The sequence below is a fragment of the Xiphophorus couchianus genome, chromosome 10, assembly GCF_001444195.1.
Source record: "Xiphophorus couchianus chromosome 10, X_couchianus-1.0, whole genome shotgun sequence".
Classification (NCBI taxonomy): domain Eukaryota; kingdom Metazoa; phylum Chordata; class Actinopteri; order Cyprinodontiformes; family Poeciliidae; genus Xiphophorus; species Xiphophorus couchianus.
In genome coordinates, this window is record NC_040237.1 from 16,230,257 (window position 1) to 16,254,338 (window position 24,082).

General features: G+C 39.2%; 1 protein-coding gene and 2 long non-coding RNA genes across 3 annotated transcripts; 2 read left to right on the plus strand and 1 right to left on the minus strand.

Annotated features, from left to right (window-relative positions):
* The first annotated feature begins 3,041 nt into the window (after nt 1–3,041).
* Nucleotides 3,042–19,126, plus strand: LOC114152093 (somatostatin receptor type 2-like). Its single transcript, XM_028029808.1, has 4 exons — nt 3,042–3,301; nt 6,147–6,859; nt 8,314–8,639; nt 10,172–19,126. The coding sequence occupies exons 2-4, from the start codon at nt 6,472–6,474 to the stop codon at nt 10,601–10,603; spliced, it is 1,146 nt and encodes a 381-aa protein (XP_027885609.1). The 5' UTR covers nt 3,042–3,301; nt 6,147–6,471; the 3' UTR covers nt 10,604–19,126.
* Nucleotides 18,608–22,896, minus strand: LOC114152094 (uncharacterized). Its single transcript, XR_003597066.1, has 2 exons — nt 22,211–22,896; nt 18,608–20,845 (listed from the first exon to the last, which is right to left on the minus strand). It is a non-coding gene; the product is annotated as an uncharacterized LOC114152094 (long non-coding RNA).
* LOC114152096 (uncharacterized) lies at nt 20,852–22,090 on the plus strand. The gene is made up of 2 exons (XR_003597067.1): nt 20,852–21,144; nt 21,771–22,090. It is a non-coding gene; the product is annotated as an uncharacterized LOC114152096 (long non-coding RNA).
* Nucleotides 22,897–24,082: the final 1,186 nt, after the last annotated feature.

Consider the following 24,082-nt stretch of genomic DNA (forward strand, 5'->3'; position numbering starts at 1 on the left):
TGGATGGCAAGTCAACAACGAAACCCTTGTCTTTTTCCAGCAGCCATTGTACAACGCAAACGCGGTAAAACCAGATGACCAAACATGCTGGGTTGCTAGGTGACGGGCTGGACTTTGCTGTGGTTGCTAGGTGAGGAGAGTGAAGGGGGAAGAAAACAAAAATATTACTCATTTTAGAAAGACCATGTCAAAGAGCACAATGAGTATGGATACTCTAGAAACACACTGAGGCACTAGATAAGGTGAATCTTGAACAGTGGGGTAAGGCTGAAGCCTTGTCAAAGGTTCCTCCAAATGAATCACTTCAAGGGTATTACTATGGGAAGCTAGTGGAGGGTGACCTGAGTTGCTCTGGGTACTGTAGATATTCTGTAGCACAAGGACATGAGGGGAAGACAATCTTAACATGAGGAAACCTTGACCTAATTCAGGTGACCGACGATGGCCAAAGAGAGTGAGTGACACTTGTATTTTTACACACCATTCTTTAGTCAATGAACACCGTAGAGAAAGGGGTGAAATAAAGAAGAAAGAGACCTGTACTACTAATCTTTTTCAAAGTAATGATATGCCAATTATAACAGATCCCTGACTAAGGTGTCAATGAGAATTTTCTGAACCATCCGGCGCTTGAGACCTCTGCTCGTTCATGACGGCGATCCTCGCCCTGACGGAAGACAGAAGACCTTCAGTATCCCGTTCTATTAACTTCTCGCGTCCCTTTTCCCCTCTCTGAGTATCGCCGATACTCCCTATCATTTTGGGCACAAATAGGGCTATAAATCTTTGATAAGACAACAGCTGCTGGTAATAATAGCTGCACTTTTGTGTTGCTAAGTTGAGATGAGTGCAGGACATTTTCCCATGAAGTTCTCCTCTGAGAGAGGTCACGGTGAGATATACCCGTCAACCGCTCTCCGCTCGAAAAGGCCTCCTTCGTATAAAGACAGGGGAGAAGAGGCTTTTTTCTAAAGCCCTCCATCCGAGCGCCAGTGCTGTTGGCCAACAGCGGTCCGCGCCGTCGTGTTCAGCACGTGCAAGGCCTGAATGGCACTTTAGGATAATTTCAGGGGAAGCAGGATGAATGTGAAGATACGCTCTGTTTGCATCGGTTCGATGCTGCATCTTGCGGTCGACTCGGCAAGAATCAGCTAACGGAAATATCTCAAGAATCTAAAAGAGAAGCATTTGGGCCCCTAGAGTCCAGGTACAGTATGCACTAAATTGACTTTTTCAGGTATATCTCAACAAATTAGAACATTGCTAAAACGTTCCAATAATTCAAGACAAGAAATGATGTTTTTATGTATATTCCAAGGGTTTGTTTCTGTTCAATTTGACCATTACGGCTCACAGCTAATGAAAACCCAAAATGTATTTGCTCAGAAAATGAAAATAGTACAGAAGATTAAAAAAGGGGGTTTTACGATAGAAATCCAGGCCTATTGTAAAGTATGTCAATGTATTATGCAGTATGTATTCTCAATATTTCGTCAGAATTCCTTTAGAAAGAATTAATTCACAGATGCGGTGTGGCACAGAGGTGATCAGCCGGTTTGGGGGTGAGCAGTTCCAGAAGCCATGTTGGCTTTAATAACATTTCACCTGCATTGTTGGTTTGAACGTCTCAGATCTGTAGCTTGACGTTAAAATGTATGTTCTCTGTAAAGTTTAGCTCTCGCTGCTCAGTCAGTCAGCAGGTATTGGTACCTTTGGCAGAGCCGTCCAGGATCCAGTTCTGTAAGCACTTTGAATTGCCTTATTGCTGAAAACGCACTATATAAATAAAATGACCTTACCTTCTGCCAGAAAATGTTAAAAACTCTACTATTTTTATTCAACAATCAGTCCTTTCTGAACTTTATCTTTATTGTCTTTGTACCTTTTAGACACATTCAATGTGTGTTAAAGACATCATTTGTTGATTGACAAGATGCACAGTGGGGCTCCAAACTGCAGCTTAAACAGGTATACAACATATCTGCACAATATGTCAATATGTCATATCGCAATTTTGCTTGGATTCAATATTTGACCAGTTTATAAATTAATTGCCAATAACGTATCTGCATCTTAGTGACCGAAATGAAGATTAGAACAGTGATTGCGGAGTTATGGTTTAATCAATGTTACCGCATTACTCCACAACTTTGTGGTCATGTTAAGTTTTCCTAATATGATACATTTATAGTAAAATAACTCACTGACACCATCTACTAATCAAAATATTGAACAATACATATAAGAATAGGTGTGCGTATTGTGATTTATATTGCAGTAAAGTTTCTCCCTCCACTTAACTTTCCAATTTATAATAATATGCACTCTGCAGCAGTCTTCACCATGAAAGTATGAAATGTCATAGAATAACATTTCTGTGGCAAAAAAAAAAAGTATTTCTATTGGTCCATATAAATTCCAGTTGATCGTGTGTGTGTGTGTGTGTGTGTGTGTGGCTTATTTGTACATTTTCATCAGCTCTAAGTAACCATAATCAAAAATGTTTCACCTACTGGGAAGAACTTTTTTTGTAATTGAAAAAAATTTTGGGGTAAAAAAAAACAACATCTTTTGATTCATTGAAATTCTGCTATCTCTGTCTTTTTTTCTTTTTTTTAAAAATAACAATAATAATAATTTTAAAAAATCTGTGTTTAGGATATTGGTGCAGGGAACCACTTTAAACGTGCAGAGCCAGTAGCTTCAAAGAAGCCATAGGCGGCTGGGGGGTGGAGGGGGGCAATTCATGACTCAAATCAGCAAAACACGCACACACCAACGCAAAAACGGTGACGCGTTCGGTGTTCCTAGTAATCTGTCTCCGACCATCATCAACCGCCCTCCTCTCCTCTCCTCCTATCTCTCTGCGTCCCGCCGCTACTCCTCACTCTTCGCGGAGGTTCCGGTGCCAGGACACCGAGCGCACGGTTCCCTTCTTTTTTTTTCCCCTCACCACACAACCGGCGTTGCTTCACAATTTCAATCTCCAAGATTGGGACTTTTTTTTTAGTTGTTGTTATTGGGAGGGGGAGTGGGGGGGGGGGAGATCAATGTATAAATAAAACAAAAGCAAATAAATAAAACAAAAATGACTTGAGAGATGTAACGTGAACGGCGGCTCTGGGAGAAGCTGCTGAACGCGCCGTGCGTAACAGTGCGGGGAAGCAGGTGGATGGAGAGGCTGGCGGGATGCGGCTTTCCGGCGGGTCGGAGCCCCGTTTGGGAGCGGCGGGACTCGGCGAGCTCTACCGCGGGACAACCCGGACGCGATACAGTGACGATGAAGCTTTCTGGTTTAAACGTAAGTTAAAAAAAAAAAAAGGGGGGGGGGGGGGGGGGGGGGGGGGGGACTGATATTTTGGACGCTGCGCTCTTGATCCATTTAGGCTCTAGTCAACTCATTAAACGACAATCGTGATCACTCATTCAGTTTTTTTGAACTCACGTGAATACTGGAATTTCAATGTTAAAGATTTACATGTGAAGTCTTGCTTCTTCTTTTTTTTGGTAAGAAAACAATGGCAACAAGTGTAACCTTCAAAAAAAATGAAGAAAAACTAACAGATGCAGGATTTTTTTGTTTACTCCAAATACAAGTTTCATGCTATTTAAGGGACTACTTTGAAATTAAAGATTGTATTGCTACTATCTTGACAGCTGAAAGTGAAGGATGACCAAATGTCCCGTTGAGCTGGACGTTTTTTTTGCTTCCTGCAGCCTGCAGGTTAACTGTGAGGCTGTAACAAGCCGAGCTGTGAATGCTGCTGCTTCCTCCTCATCCTCATCGTTTCATGCACAGAGTGCAGAGCAAGCTCATTATTAGACCTTCTATTTGCAGCCAGAACAAAATAATAACTTGTCCTTTGTAATGACAGGAAACAGATTACGCCAAATTGACTTTAACCCCTAGGAAAGTAATCATCACACCTTTCCAGAAATCCTAAACCTGTCCTGCCTCTGACTCACTCCTTCATCCTCCCAGACATCCGTCATGCCGAGCTCTCCGGTATCTGTAGGGAAACGAATGCAATTCCTTACATGAAACTTAACCACAGCGGCTTTCAAAAAGAGTAAGATATAATAGTAAAATATTACATTTGAATTCAGAAACTATTCCCCCCTCCCAACTTCTTTTCTTGGTGTTCTCACTGACTGAATCATTTCTGGCCCCCCGCTGCTTTTTCCCCCCTGCAGCATTCACAGATGTCACAGTCAATTGGCAGGGAGATTTTCAGAGGAAGAAAAAAAATTCATCTTAGCTTCACCCTTCTTTTCAGTTTTTAATTGAGAAAATAGCGTGGACCTTTGCATTCTAATGCTGCTGGTGCCGTTTAAATTCTGCTCTGAATCTTTGCTTTGAGCAGTTAAATCTACAGCTGATGTTATTAAACTTGGTTGTGAAGCAGCGGTTTGGTTGCGGCCCGGCGAGGTTTCAGTAAGCGTGTTTTTAAAGCTGCTCAAAATCCTTTGAATGAGACGACACTTTTGTCCGATACTGATGTTTTTGCCTGAAATGTCGCAAGAAAGTTGCTGACCCGGTAACAGCGGGGTGACTATTGTTAACCGTGAACGTGCAGACGTGGTCAAACCTCTGTCACCGCAGAGCAAAAGAGGACAGTGTTTGATTTTTAGAGCATTGACAAGGTAGATAAGATCAGCTTCACATGAAAGTATGGGCCAATCACAGAGCCTCCAAAATTAAGGAAATCGGGGCCGATTCATCAGTGCACCCCTAACTCTTATTAAAATGCTATTTTAAAATTATTCTGGTCTACCTATCGGTGGTTTCTCTGTAACGCAGTTGACTGCAGGCTAGTTGCTAAGCCAATATTAGCTTGTTACATTCACAGCGTTACACTGTAAAAGCAAAATGGCAAAAAGGAATCAAATTTTTCGCAATAAGTATGAAAAAACTGCCACATTTATGATGTTTACTGTTATTCTTAATAGTGTTAGGATTATCATAATTGTAATATGACAATTCTTACATTATAATAATTTGATTATTTCAGTAGCAGCAGGATCAATTGTCGTGTTTCTGTTTAAAATCAAAGCAATGACGTCACGTTGCCATCTGACAACCATACGGGTTTTGCAAAGTGGGAATTGGAATAAAAACGACTGAATTTCTCGCTTCATGACTACATTTATCTGTCTTACGGTAATATGTCCAAAATGGAAAAAGAAGGGGCAGTTTTCTGGCAGTTTTCAGACTTTTAACGGATGAATAAGAGCCTTTAAAGAAAAAGTTTGGGGTTTTTTTTTGGTTAAATCCTCAGTTTGTTTTTAATCTTCACTCGGATCGTTTCAAACACAAAAACCATTACTCCAAAAATCAACTCTGAGAGCTGAGCTCATGGAGTCTGTCCCCGTCGAGACAGTCGCAGTCACCGCAGGGGGGGCGGGTAGTCAGTGATCCTGCCACAGTGTCAGAGCTGTTTGTCCCAGAGATCAATTGAATAAACATTCGACTCTGGCAGCGCGGTGCCCTCATCGTTCTCTTTTGCTCAGGCGAATGTATGAATGTATGCATCCGTGTAGGAGGCAGAACACACACACACCCCACACGATCGAAAACATATACACACAAACTTGACGGAATACTCGATATGAGTTCTGTGCTAGAAAGTGAGAGGAAAATAGAAAGCCCATTGGGACTGAGCAAAAAATGTGTACGTGCCACTAAAAGAAAAAAAACAAAACAATCCTGTGTGCTTATTCAGGATGTTGTTCAGTCTGTGTCCTTGTGGCTGTTCGGTTACAAACCCCGAAGTGCTTACCACCACCCCTCATGTTTTCACTCCCCCACTCTCTCACAAATGCAGAAGAAAATGGCCAAAAGTTATTTTTACTGCATGTCTTATGAAAACCGGAATGGTCCGTCGCCTTGTTGATGCGACTGTCTGCCAAAAGCTTGCTGGGAGTCGCAACAACGCTGCGATTACAGATGATGGAAGAAAACAAACTGAACGTATAGAGGCACAATATCGAGAAAAGACATATTAAACGTTACTGAGGGTGAACATGTACAGCCGGTTTTGTAAAGTCATGCTGTAACTGTTGCCAGGTTATTGCTGAAGTGTCATTATTACTGGTCAAAGGATGTATACTCTTAATGTTTTTTTATTGCTTTTCTCTCTCCATAGATTGACTTTGATCTGCTTTACTTCCTCTGTACCGCTGGAATGTGATCATTGTGGCTCCTTGAACATAAAAGACCCTGGTCATCCCAGTCCCCAGATCCCCAAACTCTTAGATTACAAAGTTTCCACTTGCCTCTGGCCTTGGCTGCTGTTTCTTTCCCCCAGTTTAAAACCTTAATGAATCCTTTTAACCTTATTATTATTCAGTGAAATCAGTGCTTTGAGGCAGTGAAGTAAAACCCATTACCATTCTCCTTTTATGACTCCCGTCTTTCATACCAACTTCATCTTAAACCCATAAGACCCTTCTGATTCAAGTCTTTGAGTCATGGCTTTGGATGTGTGGCCCTACATCCCACCGTCCCCCAACATCACCATTCCCGAGCCCCTCCTGTACGACGCCTACAACCAAGAGAATGACTCGGACCCGAGCGGCAACTTCTCGGACACCAGAGTGCTCCATCAGGACAAGACCAGCTCGGTCGTCCTCACCTTCATCCACTTTATGGTGTGCGCCGTGGGGTTATGCGGCAACACCTTGGTGATCTACGTGATCCTGCGCTACGCCAAGATGAAGACGGTGACCAACATCTACATCCTGAACCTGGCGGTGGCAGACGTCCTGTGCATGATGAGCCTGCCGTTCATCGCCCTGCAGCTGGCGCTGGTCCGCTGGCCCTTTGGAGAGGCTCTGTGCCGGGTGATCATGACCGTAGGTGGGTGGAAAGCAGAAGGCTGATGAGTCATTGTGGACAGCGGCAGCAGCTTTTAATAGATGAAGGAGGACTTTTAGGTTTTCCAACTGAGAAATTATCCCCGAGTCGTTATCTGGCATAGTCGCTATAAAACAAACTAAGTGTCAATCCATTTAGCCAGAGCTAACAATTATGTCTCTGTATTGCAGAATCTGTTGGAGAGTGTTGTTCTACGAGTTATGAAAAAGTTCTATTGTTTTAGCAACGCAGGTGTTGACATTTTAATCATAGGCCCTTGTCTATAGCAGCTTTTCATAGACTCTTGTAGAAAAGGTTAAACACAAGTTTCCCATATCTTGAATGAATTATTAAAAGGGGCAGTATTATTTAAAATGCATTTTTTTGAGCTTTTCATTATGTTATGTTATTCCCTCATCAAAAATATAGCCTCAGTGTTACCTTGATTCTTTCATGCATATTTGAGAAATCCTTTCATTTCTCCTGTTTAATGTAGAATTAGACCGTCACTTCTTTTCTCTCTTTTTGGTTTCTTCTTCCACACTCTTTATTTCTTGCTTTATAATCTTTCTCAAGGAAGTGAGGTTGCATTTATGTTTTGTCTGTTATTATGCAATGGTCTACATGTCTACCTTATTACAAATGTTAATGGTAATCCTGTGATGTAGAGACCTAAGTTTCTGTAAGTGATACTTTCTTGAGAATCAATAAAGTTAAAATTAAAAAAAATAAAATAAAAAATAAATAAATAAAAAGAATTAGACCGTCACATTTTTAGGACAGGATTAAACGCTGTCCAGACTCTTACAAAACTTTGAAAAAGGACTTTAGGGTGTGCCGTGATGGCGTAGCGGTTAGCGCGACCCGTATTTGGAGGCCTTGAGTCCTCGACGTGGCCGTCGTGGTTTCGACTCCCGGACCCGGCGATATTTGCTGCATGTCTTCTCTCCTCTCCTTCCCCATTCCTTTCAGCCTACTTTTGTAAAAGGGACACTAGAGCCCACAAAAAGACCCCCTGGAGGGTAAAAAAAAAAAAAAGACTTTAAAAGTGAACCCTAATTTACCACCAACCAGAATCTACCAAGCAGATGCTAACTTTAGCGTCATTACCTACTAAGAATTAGCTAATCGCTCTATTCTTAGTCTTTTCAAGGCATTAGTATCTTGTCTTTACAAGTTCAGTTTACTATCAAATACCTCATTTTTCAAGGTCAAGGAAAAACTATTTCATAACTAGGACAATGGAAAACTAGAGGATAAATAGCTAAGATAAGAGATAATAGATCTAAAAATGAGCTATAAAATGGTTTTATATGATAATAACTATCCTAAATTCATAATATAGGATAGTCCTATGGTTGAGATAGATATCAATTTTAATTTTACAGATCTTTTTAATTACCTTCTTTGGGACATCTAACTTTCCTCTGATGAGCCTCTTCTCATTCCTCCACCAGATTCTCTCAATCAGTTCACCAGCATCTTCTGTCTCATGGTGATGAGCATTGATCGCTACCTGGCTGTGGTTCACCCCATTCGGTCCACCAAATGGCGGAAGCCCCGTATTGCCAAACTAATCAACGTCACAGTGTGGGGCATCTCACTGATAGTCAACCTACCAACTATGATCTTCAGCGGCCTGAACCAATTGCCGGTGTGCGGGATAGTGTGGCCCGAGCCCCAGGACCTCTACTACAAGATCTTCATTTTCTACACCTTCTCCATTGGATTTTTCATGCCACTAGCAGTGATATGTCTGTGCTACCTGCTCATAATAATCAAGGTGAGGCACTGACAGTGCAAGTGCAAGACTTAATTTGTTTTTGTTCTGGACGAAACAAGCTGGACAAAAACGGCGCAAAAATGTTTTTATCAACATTTCTTTTTGAAACCAGTTCATATGGAATTAGCTTGGTAAATTAGCGAAGTTCTACTCAAACTGGACAAAGAACTATACCAAAAGTTTTCTACAATGGAAAACTTCGAACTAGAACATTGTGATGTTTCAACCATCCAGTTCATGTAGTTTTTTAAGACTATATTTAGCTGCTAACTCAATTTTCAGTTGTCTTAATTTCTTTTCAGGACAGGTAACTGTGCAAAAATATTTCAATAATGAAAATGACATAACATAAAGGGAGTGAAATCCAAATGATCATGACCACTGGTTATTAAACAACTAGCTGTTATCAGTGGTTTTCTGAGAATCAATCAACTGGAAATAGTCCAGAGCCCTATATGATTGGGAATCAGATCTTATTTGTCTGAACAGTAAATGTTTACTTGTGCTTGATTGGTTTACTCAAAACCAATCAATTTCACAACTTCATTGGATATTAGCTAGCTAACATATTAGATGTTTGCAGTTCCTTTCTGATCAAGCAGGATAGGAAACAATTTAAGAAGGGAAATCTTTGTTTTCATATTGCTCATTTGTTCTTTCAGTACATTTTGTAATTGTAGAACATATCCTTGAACGAAGATTGAGATTGTGAAAAAGCTGTGTCCAGTGCTTTAGAAAAAGAGAAAAAAAACTATCTTTACTAGTGGAGTTTTCTTTTCAGCATTTTAAAATTATATTCCCACAAAATGTTTTTTTCGGACTACTTTAGTTGAGCCAGACAATAGGACTGATTGAGTAGAACTCAGAGGGACTGTATTGGACTGGATGTTTGAGGAGGATTTAAACTGGCAGTGTTTGCGTTTTTTTGGATTGTGAGTGCCCCTAAGATAACTTTATTCATAAATTGGTGCCATAAAAGTAAATCTAATTCTGATGAATGAATGACTAGAAATCCTAACCTTTGTATTTCAGAATTAGGCGCTGTATTAGAAAGTGCATTAATGTGCTGTCTTTGTAGCAGTTTTAATTTGCTTTAGGTCTTAAATGAATAATTTAATTCCTTTTTATACAGAAGTTTCTCAAAGTATTCAAACCCATTGAATAATTGTTTGATATTGTCACACACCTGACCATAAAGTTTTTTAGAGGGATTTAGACCAATGCAAATGCAGCTGATAATTGCAAAGTAGGAGAAATATGTTTTATAAAAACCCAAATAAACATTACCATCCCACAAAAATACATAGAACTTTTTTGTGTAAGACACCGTATTTGTTGCCATTTTACACAATATCCTAACTTTACCAGCTACAATAACTCTTTAAAGAAGAATGTGGAATTAATATGAGCAACAGCAACACTTAATTTCTCTTTGGGATCGATTAAGTATTTTTGAATTGAATTAACGTTTCCGTCGGTGGATTCGCTTTGTATTTTGGATGCCTTAAACCACTTTCCGGTCTCTTCACCAGGTGAAATCGTCCGGAATACGAGTGTGTTCCTCCAAGCGGAAGCGTTCCGAGCGCAAGGTGACGCGGATGGTGTCCATTGTGGTGGTGGTGTTCGTCCTCTGCTGGCTGCCTTTCTACATTTTCAACGTCACCTCCGTCACCAGCTCCATAACGCCCACCTCAGCAGTGAAGACTTCGTTCGACTTCGTGGTGGCGCTGGGCTACGCCAACAGCTGCGCCAACCCCATCCTGTACGCCTTCCTGTCCGACAACTTCAAGAAGAGCTTTCAGAATGTTCTGTGCCTGAAGAAGGTGGCGGGCCTGGACGAGATAGAGCGCAGCGACAGCCGGGCGGACCGGAGCCGGATGGTTAACGAAGCCATGCTCATCAACGCCAACCTGGAGACCCATAACTCCGCCCTGCTCAACGGCGAGCTGCAGACGAGCATCTGATTGGCGAGGGAGCGGTGACGACGTCCAAGGAGGCGAAGAAAGCAATGGGGCTGCTGCCCGTTCAGATCGCAAGGCCATGACAATGATGTAACGGCAGCTCATGGACCCATGAGCAAAGTCTGAGAGAAAAATAAACAGTTTCTTGAGGGGTTCGTAGAGTTCACAGAAAGTGCACTGGCTCCATTTATAGACTCCTGACGATGGGGTAAATGAGGGAACCTGTTTACCTTCAAATCGACCGAGAGTATGAGAGATTTATTTTGGTTGAAATGAGTGCTTGTGGTGCCTGTCAGTTTCACTCTTCAAAGATCCAAGCAAGCGGTAAGATGAGATAGACCGCTGCGGACATGGAGTGAAGAAATACAAGAGCAACATTGCCCTGTATCGGCTGGAGAGTAGTCCGAATTAGATCGACAACCTCTATTGAATCACCTTCGCAAAGACAGAAACAACAAAGGAATACTCATATTTTCTGTAGCCTTTCAGTTGCAAGAGACTGAAACCGCCGCCACAGACAACAAGTGTAACTGTATATTTTATTCACGTCAGCTTATTAGTTTGGTTGCTTAGAACTGAAAGGGGGAACAGAGAGGTATCCTTTTATCTACTGATGGATTCTGTTCTCGTTTGTCTGGCTTTTATCTTCACGGAAGGAGTAGCGGCGACCCGTAAGCACCAATTCAACATCTCGGATTAATGATCAAGGATGGGAAATCACAGTCTAACCTTGCTTCTCCAAAACAACTTGACTTTGTACATAGCAAACAGATGTCGAGGAAACGTTGCAACAAAGGGAAACTATTGCTTCATGTGTGTCAAGAATTAAATGGATTTTGATGGCAAGGCAAACTTCTACATATTCTTGCCAACAGAAGTCGGTAATATGTACAGTACAGGTCTACTTGATCCTGACTTTTACCGGAGTCATCACTTGCACCGCTGCGAAGGGTCCTACATCTATTTGTACAGTGTTGTGTTTTGACAAGCTCACTGCTTTGTGGTAAAACGTGACCCTCTGATTCCCGTTTGGTTTGGTCAGCCTATGTATGAGAGAGGGTGGCCAAATATCCCAGAAGGCTGAAAAATGCGTCACGCGTTTGAACAAGGGGGAGAGAAACAATGAAACACACGCAGAGTAGGACAAAGGGAGAAATACGTGCGTGATGAAGATATAGTTTAAAAAGGCTGTGGTGGGATGTATGAATCAAAGAGAATAGCAGAAAGTAAGGTCCTTGAATATGTGGGTGAGTGAGTAAGGCTGGATAAAAAACAGAGCTGCTAGCTCTTGAATAAGTGTGAAGAACAAGCATTATGTAACACATACATACATACATACATACATACATACATACATTTCAGTACGTTAGAATATTATTGGAAAGTTAATTTATTCCAAAATCAAAAGACAAATCCATATATAAATTGATCAATTTTGATAATTTATGGCTTACAGTTAAAGAAAACCCCAGATTTTGTTGTTCAAAAAATAAATATGAGACATATTATATAAAACCATAAGTACTTTAGGGAAAGGGGCTCCCCTGAATGAATGAATCTATCAGTATGGCATGGTATGGAAGTAATGGCTCCTTTTCGAGCTTAAGAAAGGCAAGGCCGCCTTACGGGTGTTTTCACACCTGATGGAAGGAAGGCTCTATTTGCAGTAGTTCTCCTAGAGCCATCTGATTTGTGTGGTTCAGGAATGATTTGACATGAGAGATATGACTTGTACTCCATATCCTAGGTACGTACATCCTTATGTGTCGGCTCCTGAAGCTCTGAATCCATCCACAAATGTCTTTAAGCTTTGCTTTACAGTCCCCTAAAGGCAGCGTGTACATCTGTCTTTCACAGATTTCCTCTCCACTCAAAACGCCGTTGACATGCTTGTTTAGAATACTCTGCCAGGTTGTTTACCTTTTGAGGCTCCCTGTAAAGGGCATCGATGACTTTCAGCTTCACGTCAGTCAAGTCAGCAGTCTCTCGCACGATAGTGAAGGCGTTTGCGCCACATTATTTTGCTAAAGATTATTTTCTTGCTTTCATAACTTGATATTTTCATATCGAGTTTTCATCAGGTGTAAGCCATAATCAACAAAATTAACAGAATCAAACTTGACTTGAGGTTTTTTTTAGCACTTTGAGTTTAATGTAATGTATTTGACTTTCTTAAATTGGCATTAACATTTTAGTATTCGGAATCATTCAATTGCCCCTGTACATTCTGGGTGCTGCCTGTCTGGTGATTAGCATTGCCTCCATACGCCGTTTCCTCTATTGCACCTCATTAGTCTCGGTATTCTGTTTTTCATTTGTCACAAAACCCAGAAAATATTTGCATACATTACCCTTGGGGTAAACGTGACCCTCAACAAAAGAAAGAGTGCGAATGAGAGAATTTCTACACAATTGGAATGAGCCATCCAAGACGGCCGGAGGTGAGCAGAACCGAACTGTAATCCTGGAAGGTTCAAGGTGACGATGAGAAGGATTGATCCTACAAAATCCGTGTCGCACTCAAACATGAGTATGCAATCCTGAGCGTGGTTGGATGCCTAACTGGAAATGAGCAGAAAGAAATGTGAATAGAGTTAATAAAATTGAAAACAATATGTACACATAAAAATGATATGCCACTTGATCCGAAGCAAGAAAAGCAGATGCAAAAGTTTCAGCTGTTTCCATAGGATGTCAGTTATATCTTCACTCTTCGCCAACAAATTCAATATCAGTGTCTTGTACTAAAAATCAAGGCATAAATGGTTTCCATTGTAGAAGTTTGTCACGGTATCAACTATCAAAGACGCCTTTAAAACAGAAGGTAGTTCTCTTTACATCAGCTGATTTTAGTCATGGTGGTTCCGGTTGATTCTACAGTATGCATTCTCATTAGAACATGAGATTAGCTATCATTACACAAGTGCCCCCAAGCCAAGGTTTGTTTTGTACATACTTGTTGTTAGGATTGAATAATCCGCCAGTCTTGGCTGGAATTGGGTCATTGGTTCCAGAGGGAACCAATGGTTGTGTAGAGTTACAGTTTATTCCAAAATTGTTTATACTGCTTTTTATTTATTAATTCAACCAAGTTTGTTTGACAAGAAATGACACAGGCCTTTCTCAAACGATAAAATAATTATTACTTCTGAACAAATATAAAACATTTTAATTGTATTAGTGCAGTCAAACCCTTCTTGTAACTGTTTTTCTTTTTATGTCCTCAGTGGTATTTTTTTTCCTGGTATATTTGTTTAGTGTTGAGCACCAAGTCCTTGAGGCTGGAAGGCCTCCTTGAAATCACCCTGATCTTTAGCTCTGTCCACAGATTCTGTCAGTCAGATGTTGGTACTTTGGCCACTACAAAAAGCTAACATGGCCTAATCCACACCCACATCTGCTGCCACTGCCAAACAGTTTAAAAAGCTAATATTTTGTTGTATAATTACAACTAGTTTATTGTTGGCATATCAATTATTTCTTCACTTTTACACACTAAATTCAGCAGTGAACTTGATCCATTTGCTCTATTTGTCTATCTGGGGTTGGGCGATAATCTCCCTTAAAAAAAAAAGAGAGAAAAGAAACAAAGAACACCTGAGGTCATGTGTCAGGTTGACTTGACAAAAATGCTACTTGAGCAACACAAAAAATTACGGTTCTATAAAAATCGTCAGACCACCAGCTAATAATGTTAACAGCTAGCCAAACGGACCACCTGTCTTAGCAGATTGTAGCTACTTCAAACAACTGGAATTGAAGATATAAGCCTGCTACAAAATCTGGAATAAAAGTCACTTTACTCTTGGAGGACTGACGAATCGCAGCTAATGAGGCAGAGTTATGAAACGTTTGTGCTACTACGCTAACTATAGTTCCACAAAACTCACTTAGCTGACAAAACAGCGACAAACTTAACTGCATAATTGTGAAAGTCTAGATTATTAATCTGCTCTACAGATTTGTATTCCATAAATGTAGACATTTTCAGTGTCTAGACTTGTTTTTAAAATGGGAAACCCATTTGACTAACCATTAGCCTTCCTTCTCTCTGGGGATTTATCAGCATTTTTACAAACTCACTGCTATATGAGTCCTATGTGGTCCATATAGTTGAACCCCTACTGATAGTTTAATTTAAATTGACTTTTGATTAAAAAGGCTGAAGGAGTCCTATGACATACCAGCTGGCCTACATGTAAGCCGAGAAAACAAAATTCAGTTTGGCCTTTTGACATTTGCCTTAGTTTTATTTCCTATGCATCTCATTCTGCAGAGTATAATAAGTTAGAGGCAATTATTAGAATGTTTGAGACATCCTAGGGTTTATGTATTAGACTTAACATATATGCTAAAGAATGCTAGTGCATTTATGAGTGTTAGCAGTGAGCTCAGAACAAAAATTAGACAACTTCTTAGCCTGGTTAGGTTTACAGCTAAGCAAAAATTTTACACTATACCAGTATCTCCTACGCCTCATATTTATTCCCATTTTCATTTTGAAGTCGAGATGTTTCATCCATAAATCTTGACTCACGGCTGCTTAAATTTGACACATTTTTAATTTGAGTTAAAAATAACTCTGGATTACTACGTGATTACAACTTTACAGAAAAAGATGTGTATAATAGTACACAGGTTTCTTTTGGTATTCTGTGCACAGCATACATTATACAGAACTGGGCTGAGATTACATAACAGGGAGCGGAACCTTTTTCCGGATTTTTTTTTAGTTGCTTTTTACTGCGAGCAATCCTCTTAATAGTTAATTTGGTCTACATCCGTAGCAGTTGTTAGACCTTTCCCTAAAATAATCAAGTTTTAATTGAGCCACAATCGTAGCTGGAAAATTATATCTGCTCAGCAGGGGAAGATTCATCAAAAGATTAAAAAAATAATTGAAATTCTTTGTTGTTTAACGCTTCATTCATGTTGACAGAATGAGTCCACGAACCAAGCATACACATACAGGGTGATTTTTTTTTTCTTTCTTTTTCCAATCGTTGGGGTGGAGACGCTTCCCAAAAGCACCTCAATGATGGTGTCACAGCTGGGTGGCTGAGAGATTTGTCAGATATCTCAGACGCCAGCAGCAACAAAGTCGTTAACCATATGCTACGCAAATAAATCCTCTCAGAAACCATCGACCTGCGTGATCAGAACAGATAAGAAGCACAGATACGTTTCTTTCTGCATTTATATTCATTAATTCTCTCTATTTCTTTTACATTACACCAACAAACCTAATAAGATGAATGGGGATTTCTGTGATAAGCCAACAGAAATAGCACATAGATGTAAAATGGAAGGAAAATGTTGATTTTCTTCTTTTTTTTTCTTCACAAATAAACATCTGAAAAGTGTGGTGTGCATTTTTATTCAACCCTCCTTTGTAGAGGTACTGAGCAGAACCACCTTTTCTGGATTTGCAGCTCCAATCTCAAAGTTTCCCAACCATTATTTGAGGAACAGCTCTAGCTCAGTCAAATCAAATGTAAAGCAATTGTTCAGCCTTTGCAAAGGCTGAACATTTGCTTAAAATTTAAGACTTAAAATCTTACATTTTAAGTCAAAATTTAGGATTTTGACTTAAATTCAGCTATGGACTTTGACTTGACTATTCTAATACATTAATATGAATGACCTAAACCAGTCCAAGGTATCTCTGAATGTTGGTTTGTACCTTTGTACCTGTCTCAAGTCTTTTACCATCAATCTTTCTATCAACTAAAAAGAATCTCACCACATCATGATGCTGGCATGTCACTCAGGAAGTTACATTTTGACCTCATCTGACCAGAATACACATTTTTGTAATGTTCCATACGAGGCTTGGGGCAAACTGTAACCCCAAATTTGTTTCAAACAGCTTCAGGTTTTCTTTTGTCTAGTATGGTGCACTAGTGCCTAATGACGCAAATTTTACACAAACAATAATATTCCTCTCCTGCCATCTAATTATGCCTAATTTCCCTAAATTACATACCAAATACCTATATTTCTTTCAGTTATACATGGTATATTCAAACAATTTCCGCTAAATGCAGCATCTGGTTGGCAGCAAAAACAGTGGTAATGTATTTTTTATATAACTGTAAGTAAATTCAGGCAAGCATGGCATTTATGGAGGAATGGAAATTCCTTAATGAATTAATTCCTGAAAGAATTCCTGAAAGAATTCCTGAATGAATTCGTGGCTTTTCTTCCACTCCATGTGGAAAAAAGCCACATTGTTGAAGGTTGGCTCTTTCCATTTTTGAACATTAATCTGTGGGATGTTCAGTTTTGTACATCCGACTCTTTGAACTGTAGGGTTCAAAGAGTGGGACGTGGGATGTTTGAACATCCCACAGTTTATAAATTTACCCTGGCTTTTCTTCGGCGGTAACAGAGTGAAGGGGGCTGAATAGAAATCACAATTCAGGTTTTAAGTCATAACATTTTTTCGTGTGAGGGTTTTGTGTTTTTCTGTGTATCCCAGTGAATGTGATAGAAAGTTTATAAAAAACCACAATCAGTAATTAAACATATCTTTTTTATTAAGGTTTTTCTTTTTTTTTTTTTTTTCTGCACTGATAAACTTTGGGTTTCTTTCAGTTTCTCTTACAGTCAGTATTTTAGCTTCCTCAGTGTTACAGTGCAGAGTTCTCCATCATGTACTTGGCTTCTTCTTTCATTTGTAAGTACAACTGATAAGGTGACCTTGTACACTATTCACTGTGTGAAATATTAATCATACAGGTGAGAAAACAAAGGATGCGATTCATACATCTCCACCCGCCATGTAGATGATGTATAAAAATGGAGCCTTTAGCTGTTTAACAGATGTTGATAAAAGAGAGTTTGTGCCAAAGCCAGCGCAAATGTAGCGCTAAAAGCACCAATGGCTGCAATGGGGAAGTCTTTACTAGCTGCTTTCTTTATCATGTTGTGAAACCAAAACTTTTGTTTTCCACCCTCAACATTATGTTCTGTAGAAACACTATTAGGATCAGGTAGGTTAGGATTCACCAAACGTTTTGAGTGAGATGGATACACAATCACCAAATGTAAAAAAAAAAAAAAGGAAAAAAAAGGATTTGTCCAGGTTTATGTCCTGCAAATGTATATTGTACAGATGAGCGGAGGTTTTTCCCAGGTGAACATAAGTTAATTTGTGAAGGGCTATTCCATGCACTCCAGAGGATGCATCGTTCAGTATAAACTGTGTATTTGTCCTATCATCTGCTTGACCTTGCATGGAGGAAGGCTGGTTACCGCTACCGTCCGTTTCAACTCTCCAATTGAGAATGGAGTTACACACATTACCTTTCAACAGGGATTCTCTCTCCAAGTGTGGAGTTCTGTAAAAGTTCAGGACATTTGAACTCTTAAAATCTTTCCTGTAATAGAACAGAATTTCTTGGCTCCTTCATGTAAGCCCAGATTAGTTGATTGCAGAAGCTAAAGCTAACGGCTAGTCCAGTGTAAAACAAGGCCGTAGCGGTAGGGGCATATTCTATTTACATAGTAGCTGATTTTTACCACAGGAAATGGAGGTTGGATGATAATCCGCCTGTCTGAAACAAGTACTGAAAGTGTGAGTGGACCATTCCAAGTGTTTCAGGTCAAAACAAACAGAATTTAATTACATTATTATATTAACAGTAATACTTTTTTTTTTTTTGGCTTTATTTTTGTATCAGACTGGACTGAATGATTTACATGTTTTTAAGTGTTTCGCACTGGAAGGTCTTCGGAGGTGGACATCCTCCAAGCACCATTTCCCAAGAAAATAAACTTTGTCAGTTGCTGCTGACAAAGTTGGAATGGAAGGGAAACCCAACAACTTTCCATCGCAAACATCACAATTCACAAAAAATAGTGTTCACAGGAACGATATTTGTTGTTGTTTTTGAGATCGGAGAAGGTAGAATTATATTCTTTTAGCTTCAGTCTCTGGTACCACAGAATTTGGATTTGTACTAAATGAAGACTCAAGTTTTTTTTTTGTTTGTTTGTTTTTTAAACTGCAGGAAAGATGTTAATGGATTTTACCTTTTAAACACAACTCCACCTCAAACGTCCTGACCTGTCACTTGAGCCATTGCCTCGCATTTTAGAACTGGTACAACCTTCAGCATCAGGCGAGTGGCTCCAGAGTGTCTGTTTCCAGTGGTGTACAGCTGTGGATATGTACTTTTTTAATCGTGCTGTTACTTTTTTTTCTATGTGCCTTGACACTTCATACTGTCTAAAACTCATGTGATGACGGCATTGCAGAGCGGTTTTTCCTCAAAAAAATCTAACCGACCAAAGGTCTTTGTACTCTACAGACAGGTTGGCAATGTAACCGTAACAGAGAACTGTTGGATATCTCCTTTTGTTAATATTATATACCCAGCTTACATTGCTTATGTTTGTCAAAGAGCCAATGTTTATTTGTGACTCTTTATTGTCCCATATGGTATATTATAATGTGATCAATGATTGTAACGGACGGGTCAATGTTCTTGTCTCTGCAATTAAAACGCAGCCCATGGTCTAGCTAGCGTGTTTGTGCATCTGTGTGGATAAATGTTGTTTTTTGTGATTAATTTGGCTTTTCTTAGAATGTTTCAGTAACAGTGGCTTGAGGGGCCCTCTGGGAATAAAGTCCCTGGTGGAATTTTAAGTTTCCTCTTGAACAAATAAAAACATTAAGCAGATAACCTCCCCCACCCGATGTGGGACCGGGTGAGGGCCGGGAATTCCTCAAGGGGCTCCAAAGATTGACATGATCTAAAGAAAATCTACAAATGGAATGGAGGGAAAACACTGAAAGGGGGAAAAACTCAGAGCTGGACAGAGCTGGGTTCTTTCAGCAGAGAGGTCAGTGAACTGTGTACACAGAGGCTCGTCACATATTCAAAATGCTGCAGCAGATTTAGTTTCAGGTTAACACAAAGGAGCCGCTAGCTTTTTAGCAAGCTAATGGTGATATAGGATATTTCTGCTAGAGTTCTGGGTAATATTACAGATAGTAACTACAAAAAAGTGCAAAGTTACCCAAGTAATTAATTCCACAACTTCAGCTGCAGTAGGTCCTCTGTTAACCTGGACCACACAATGCGGTTTCCTCTCACTATTGCCTATTCCAGGAACCTTTTTTTTTATGGCCACTTACCACTCCTGCACCCAGCAGCAGCAGTTATGGTCATCCTCTGACCCAATCCTCTAGTCATCACAGTTCACTTCAAACTCATTTACATCCTTTCACTCAGGTGTTTTTTTCCCCCTAATATTCTGCCGCTAACACCCTGTTGCTAACTCTGAGGACTCGATGTTCTCTAGCTCCCTTGAATATCCCTGTTATAATGAGAACAGGAAGGGAGATCTTTTTTTTTAAAGAGAGACAAAAATGAATCAGTCTTAGCTAAGCTTTTGTTTTTTTATTTTAGTATCTTAAAATGCCTAAAATAGTTGGTTGGCATGGTAAAGGAATAGCTTTGTTTCTTTTCAAAAGCGGCGCTAAATAGCTTACCTGCAAACGATGTTTTGTAATAAAGCATGCCATTATTTTTGAAAGGTTGTGAAATATTTTTAAGTGTGAATTTGACAAAAATGTACTCTTGAAAAATATTCGGTGTATGTTGTTAGCTTCAAGGTTCAGTATGTATGAATATCCAGGTTTTAAAAGTCACTGTTTAGCACGTTTTCAGTTCACTTCAGTCAAGATAACTTAAACAAATTTATACAGCAAAGAAACATAACTACTTAAAAATGCTCAATATTAATTTTTTTTTCTTAATTATGTCAAAAGTCTCTTTAAATGTCTTATCTTTAGAGTGACTAAGAGAATATTGTGCATCTCAAAAATGACATCCAACATACATACATACATACATACATACATACATACATACATACATACATACGTAATGGATTTTATTTAATGTTTGGATTTCGCTGTGGATTCTTTCAAGTACACAACAGAAATGGCCTTATTTTAGTAAACAAGTAAAAACAAATGCATCAATTCTTTTGTCTCACATGTCTGTGATATTTTATGACCTCTCATTACAGTTAAGTCTAAAATTATTCATCCCACTAGTTGACTTAGACAGCAAGTCAGACTGGGGTGACGACAAATGGCAGATGCTTAAATTTGATGCATTGTATTTTTGGATTGTTTTTCTTTTTTTTGAGAAAGATGCATTTCTTGTTTAAATGAAATTTCTAAATGTAAATCTGCCTCGGCTGCGAATATGTTTTGTCCTGACTGTACTTTATGTAACCCAGGTTAATTTAACAAATATGAATTATAGCCTGTAGTACACTACATTGTCGATAGGTGGCAGTAAATGGTTTCAAGTAGTCTAAAACTACATTGATGTGCCGCAGAATATGGACTAGAATAACCAGAAGAAGAAGCTGGAAGAACTTGACAAAGTTCTGTGTTATTTTCAATATTTTTCAAGAGCTAGTTTTCATCTATGGTTGATTTTTCGATTCTAGTGTAACCGGACCCGGGAGAACTTTGTTTTTGATATTACATTTATTTGTTTTTTTGATGCGAATCTCCGGTGAGTTCTGTGCTATAATTTTCTTCGTTAGCTATCGATTAGCCACAAGCTAATATTTTGCAGTTATGTATCCATCCATCCATTTTCTGTTCACCCTTGTCCCTAATGGGGTCGGGAGGGTTGCTGGTGCCCATCTCCAGCTACGTTCCGGGCGAGAGGCGGGGTTCACCCTGGACAGGTCGCCAGTCTGTCGCAGGCAGTTATGTATTAAAAGTTATATTGTGATTTCATTTTACAGTTCAATGTTGAAAGGAAAAAAAACAATCGGAGATACTTGTTTATGATTAAGAATGTATGTTTTGTATGAAAATTAGCAATGCTTATGGCTAACTCTGAAAGGCCATTCTGCTAATATTGCGCCTTTTTTTTCTTCTTGGAATACTGATACTGATGAGGTATCTAGTGACAGTGAGTTATTTATTCCACTGTACGGAATTGAAGAATGCTAGAAAAAGATATGTCAATTCAGTGAATATTATGTTGTGATGTTTTGTTGAGCTAAAAGACAAAATTGGTTGTCGCAGCTGTAAATTATTTTATTTACATGGAGTGAAAGATAAACTTTCACTGAAAAGACTTAGAATGGTGTATCACAAAATAGTAAAATACATTTCTGCTATATGCAGGTTGTTTTTTTTGTGTTGAGAGACATCGTGTGAAGAACGGCGAGCCAGGATCCAAAAGAGCAGATTGAGATTGTGTCCACTACGACGTCAAAGAAGAACCTTCTTCTGTTCCACTTGATCGGTGGGATTGCACATATTAACACTACCCGGGTAGCTACCATATAACATTCAGATCTGAAAACTGAATTGAACTGAAAAAAAAAGAAAGGAAAAACTTTTGAACTCGACTGACTTGACTTAGGACTACCAAAAGGAAACATTGACTATTTTGTTCTGTTTCATTATTGTCAAATTGTGTAATAAATGTGTTTTGTTCAACACATTGTTTCCCTCGCTCCTCCTGAGTAGAACCTAGTTCTGATGCGCTATTTAATTGTAAAGATTCATAGTCACCGATTCCTTTGTTACAGGTGCCTTACCAGATAAGTACAAAGTTTTACATTTAAATGAATAATATTTCCCCATCTGTAATTACATTTTCCCTCTCCACAAAAATCCAAAGCATGTTTCCGCTTTGTTCATTGTGAATTTCTTTTTTAAGGTTAATGTGACTCCGTACGCTCCGTTTAAAACCTTCCACACTTGAGAGAGCCTACTTGCGACAGCATTCGCTCATATCACTTCTCATTTGCTCTCCCGCCCCAGTCGCCTCCGTATGACTCACGACTCTAAGTGCCGTGCCAATCGGAGGATTCACTTCCACTGTGAAAACATTGTATTCTGTAATGAACGTCGTGCTGGGGAGAGTTTTATTGTCGTGTTGGCAGGGGAGAGGACAGATACCGGGATGAAAATGCACAAAGGAAAAGAAAAGACCCCCCGACACCAGCCAGCTACATAGGAGTTTTTATGCGGTTCTCTTCTTTTTGAATGTCAATGTAAAAATGTCAGCTGACTCCGCCCATGGTCCAACAGTTTCGTTATTTCGGGTGAGAGCCAGTTCCGAAGCTTCAGAGAGATATGGTTAAGCCTCCGAGTGTGACCTTTCCAAAAAGCAAATGGAAAAATGACCAATCAAAGCTCGTCGAAAAAAAATCTTTTGAGATGGGCTTGTGATGTATAATGTGCCCGTCTGTGCAGACAGCTACTCAACGTAATGCGAAAAATATGAAAAAAAAATATGAAAATATATTTGAAACCTGAAGGTGTTGAAATTAATTCAAAAATAAATACATTCGCACCAAGGCACATTCCTTAATTTAAACGTTCCTCAAACTAAGTTTGAGTCATTTTTGAGGGGTCATAGGTTAACAGATTACTTTTTTTTCCCAACTGCTTCACCAAACAGCTAACCATGTAGAAAAAGTTTCATATTCAATCTTAGTAAGGTGTTTTAAAAGATTCATACACATACTGTATTTATTCATTAGACTCTCAGAGGACATTTTTCAGAGTCAGTTTTAGTCAGATATAACACCTGAATTAGCAAGGACAACGTTAGCATTAGTCCAAGAGGTATTTGGATTACTTTAATAAGTGGGCCACTCTGCTGTTTAAGTTTGTACACTCATAATGAATACTGCTATAACTGGTAAGTGTCATCTCACTTTCTGGTTATGTGTAATATGCTAATATGTTGGTAACCTCGTCCTAAATGCCACCGTGTGCAAACAGCAGTTTCCCGGTTGCAAAAATAATGTTGTTGCCAAAGTTAAGCATCATAGTAACTCTCCAAAAGTTTACAAAAAAATAAAAAAATCCTTTCACCTGCACAGCATTAAAAACCAGAGGGAATAGGAACATGGAACGCCTCAACCAAAAAACAAATTATGAAAAGAAATTAGGATAAGCCTTTAACAAACTTTAAGTGTGATGTCAATACTTGTTATTTTTTAGTATACATAAACATTCATAGGAAAATTGACTCTTCAAACAGTAACCATTTTGTTGTACTGATATTTCACTGAGCTGAGTTAACCTGTTTACGGTATTTCAACAGTTCTTGGAAAACATAACTATTTGTGCTATTATGTTTAAAACCACATAACACAAATACGGAAAGATGCTCCACATCTGAGGTTTGACTTTCTGTCGTGTTCCACGTGCGCAGGCTGTAGTCTGTATTAACAACAAACGTTGGGAAATTGGGGAACTTTATCCTAAGGCATATTATCTATTAATGTTTCACAAAATGACAGAAAAAGTTCAATTAGTGAGTCGTCTGTGGGAAAATATGTCATATGTGGTACATTTACCCTCATGTGTTCACATGTGGAAGGTTTACCATTGGGTAGTAGTCTTACTGAACAAGAACATAAACTACCAGACTTTAGACGTCCAGTCCTGAAGGGCAACGTTCTCTTTGTGGGTGG

Bases quoted from the DNA above. Each gene is read 5' to 3' on its own strand.
- LOC114152093 (XM_028029808.1), top strand. From the start codon at position 6,472: ATGGCTTTGGATGTGTGGCCCTACATCCCACCGTCCCCCAACATCACC. The intron at 6,860-8,313 runs GTGGGTGGAAAG...TTCCTCCACCAG, and splicing joins CCGGGTGATCATGACCGTAG to ATTCTCTCAATCAGTTCACC. The intron at 8,640-10,171 runs GTGAGGCACTGA...TCTCTTCACCAG, and splicing joins ACCTGCTCATAATAATCAAG to GTGAAATCGTCCGGAATACG.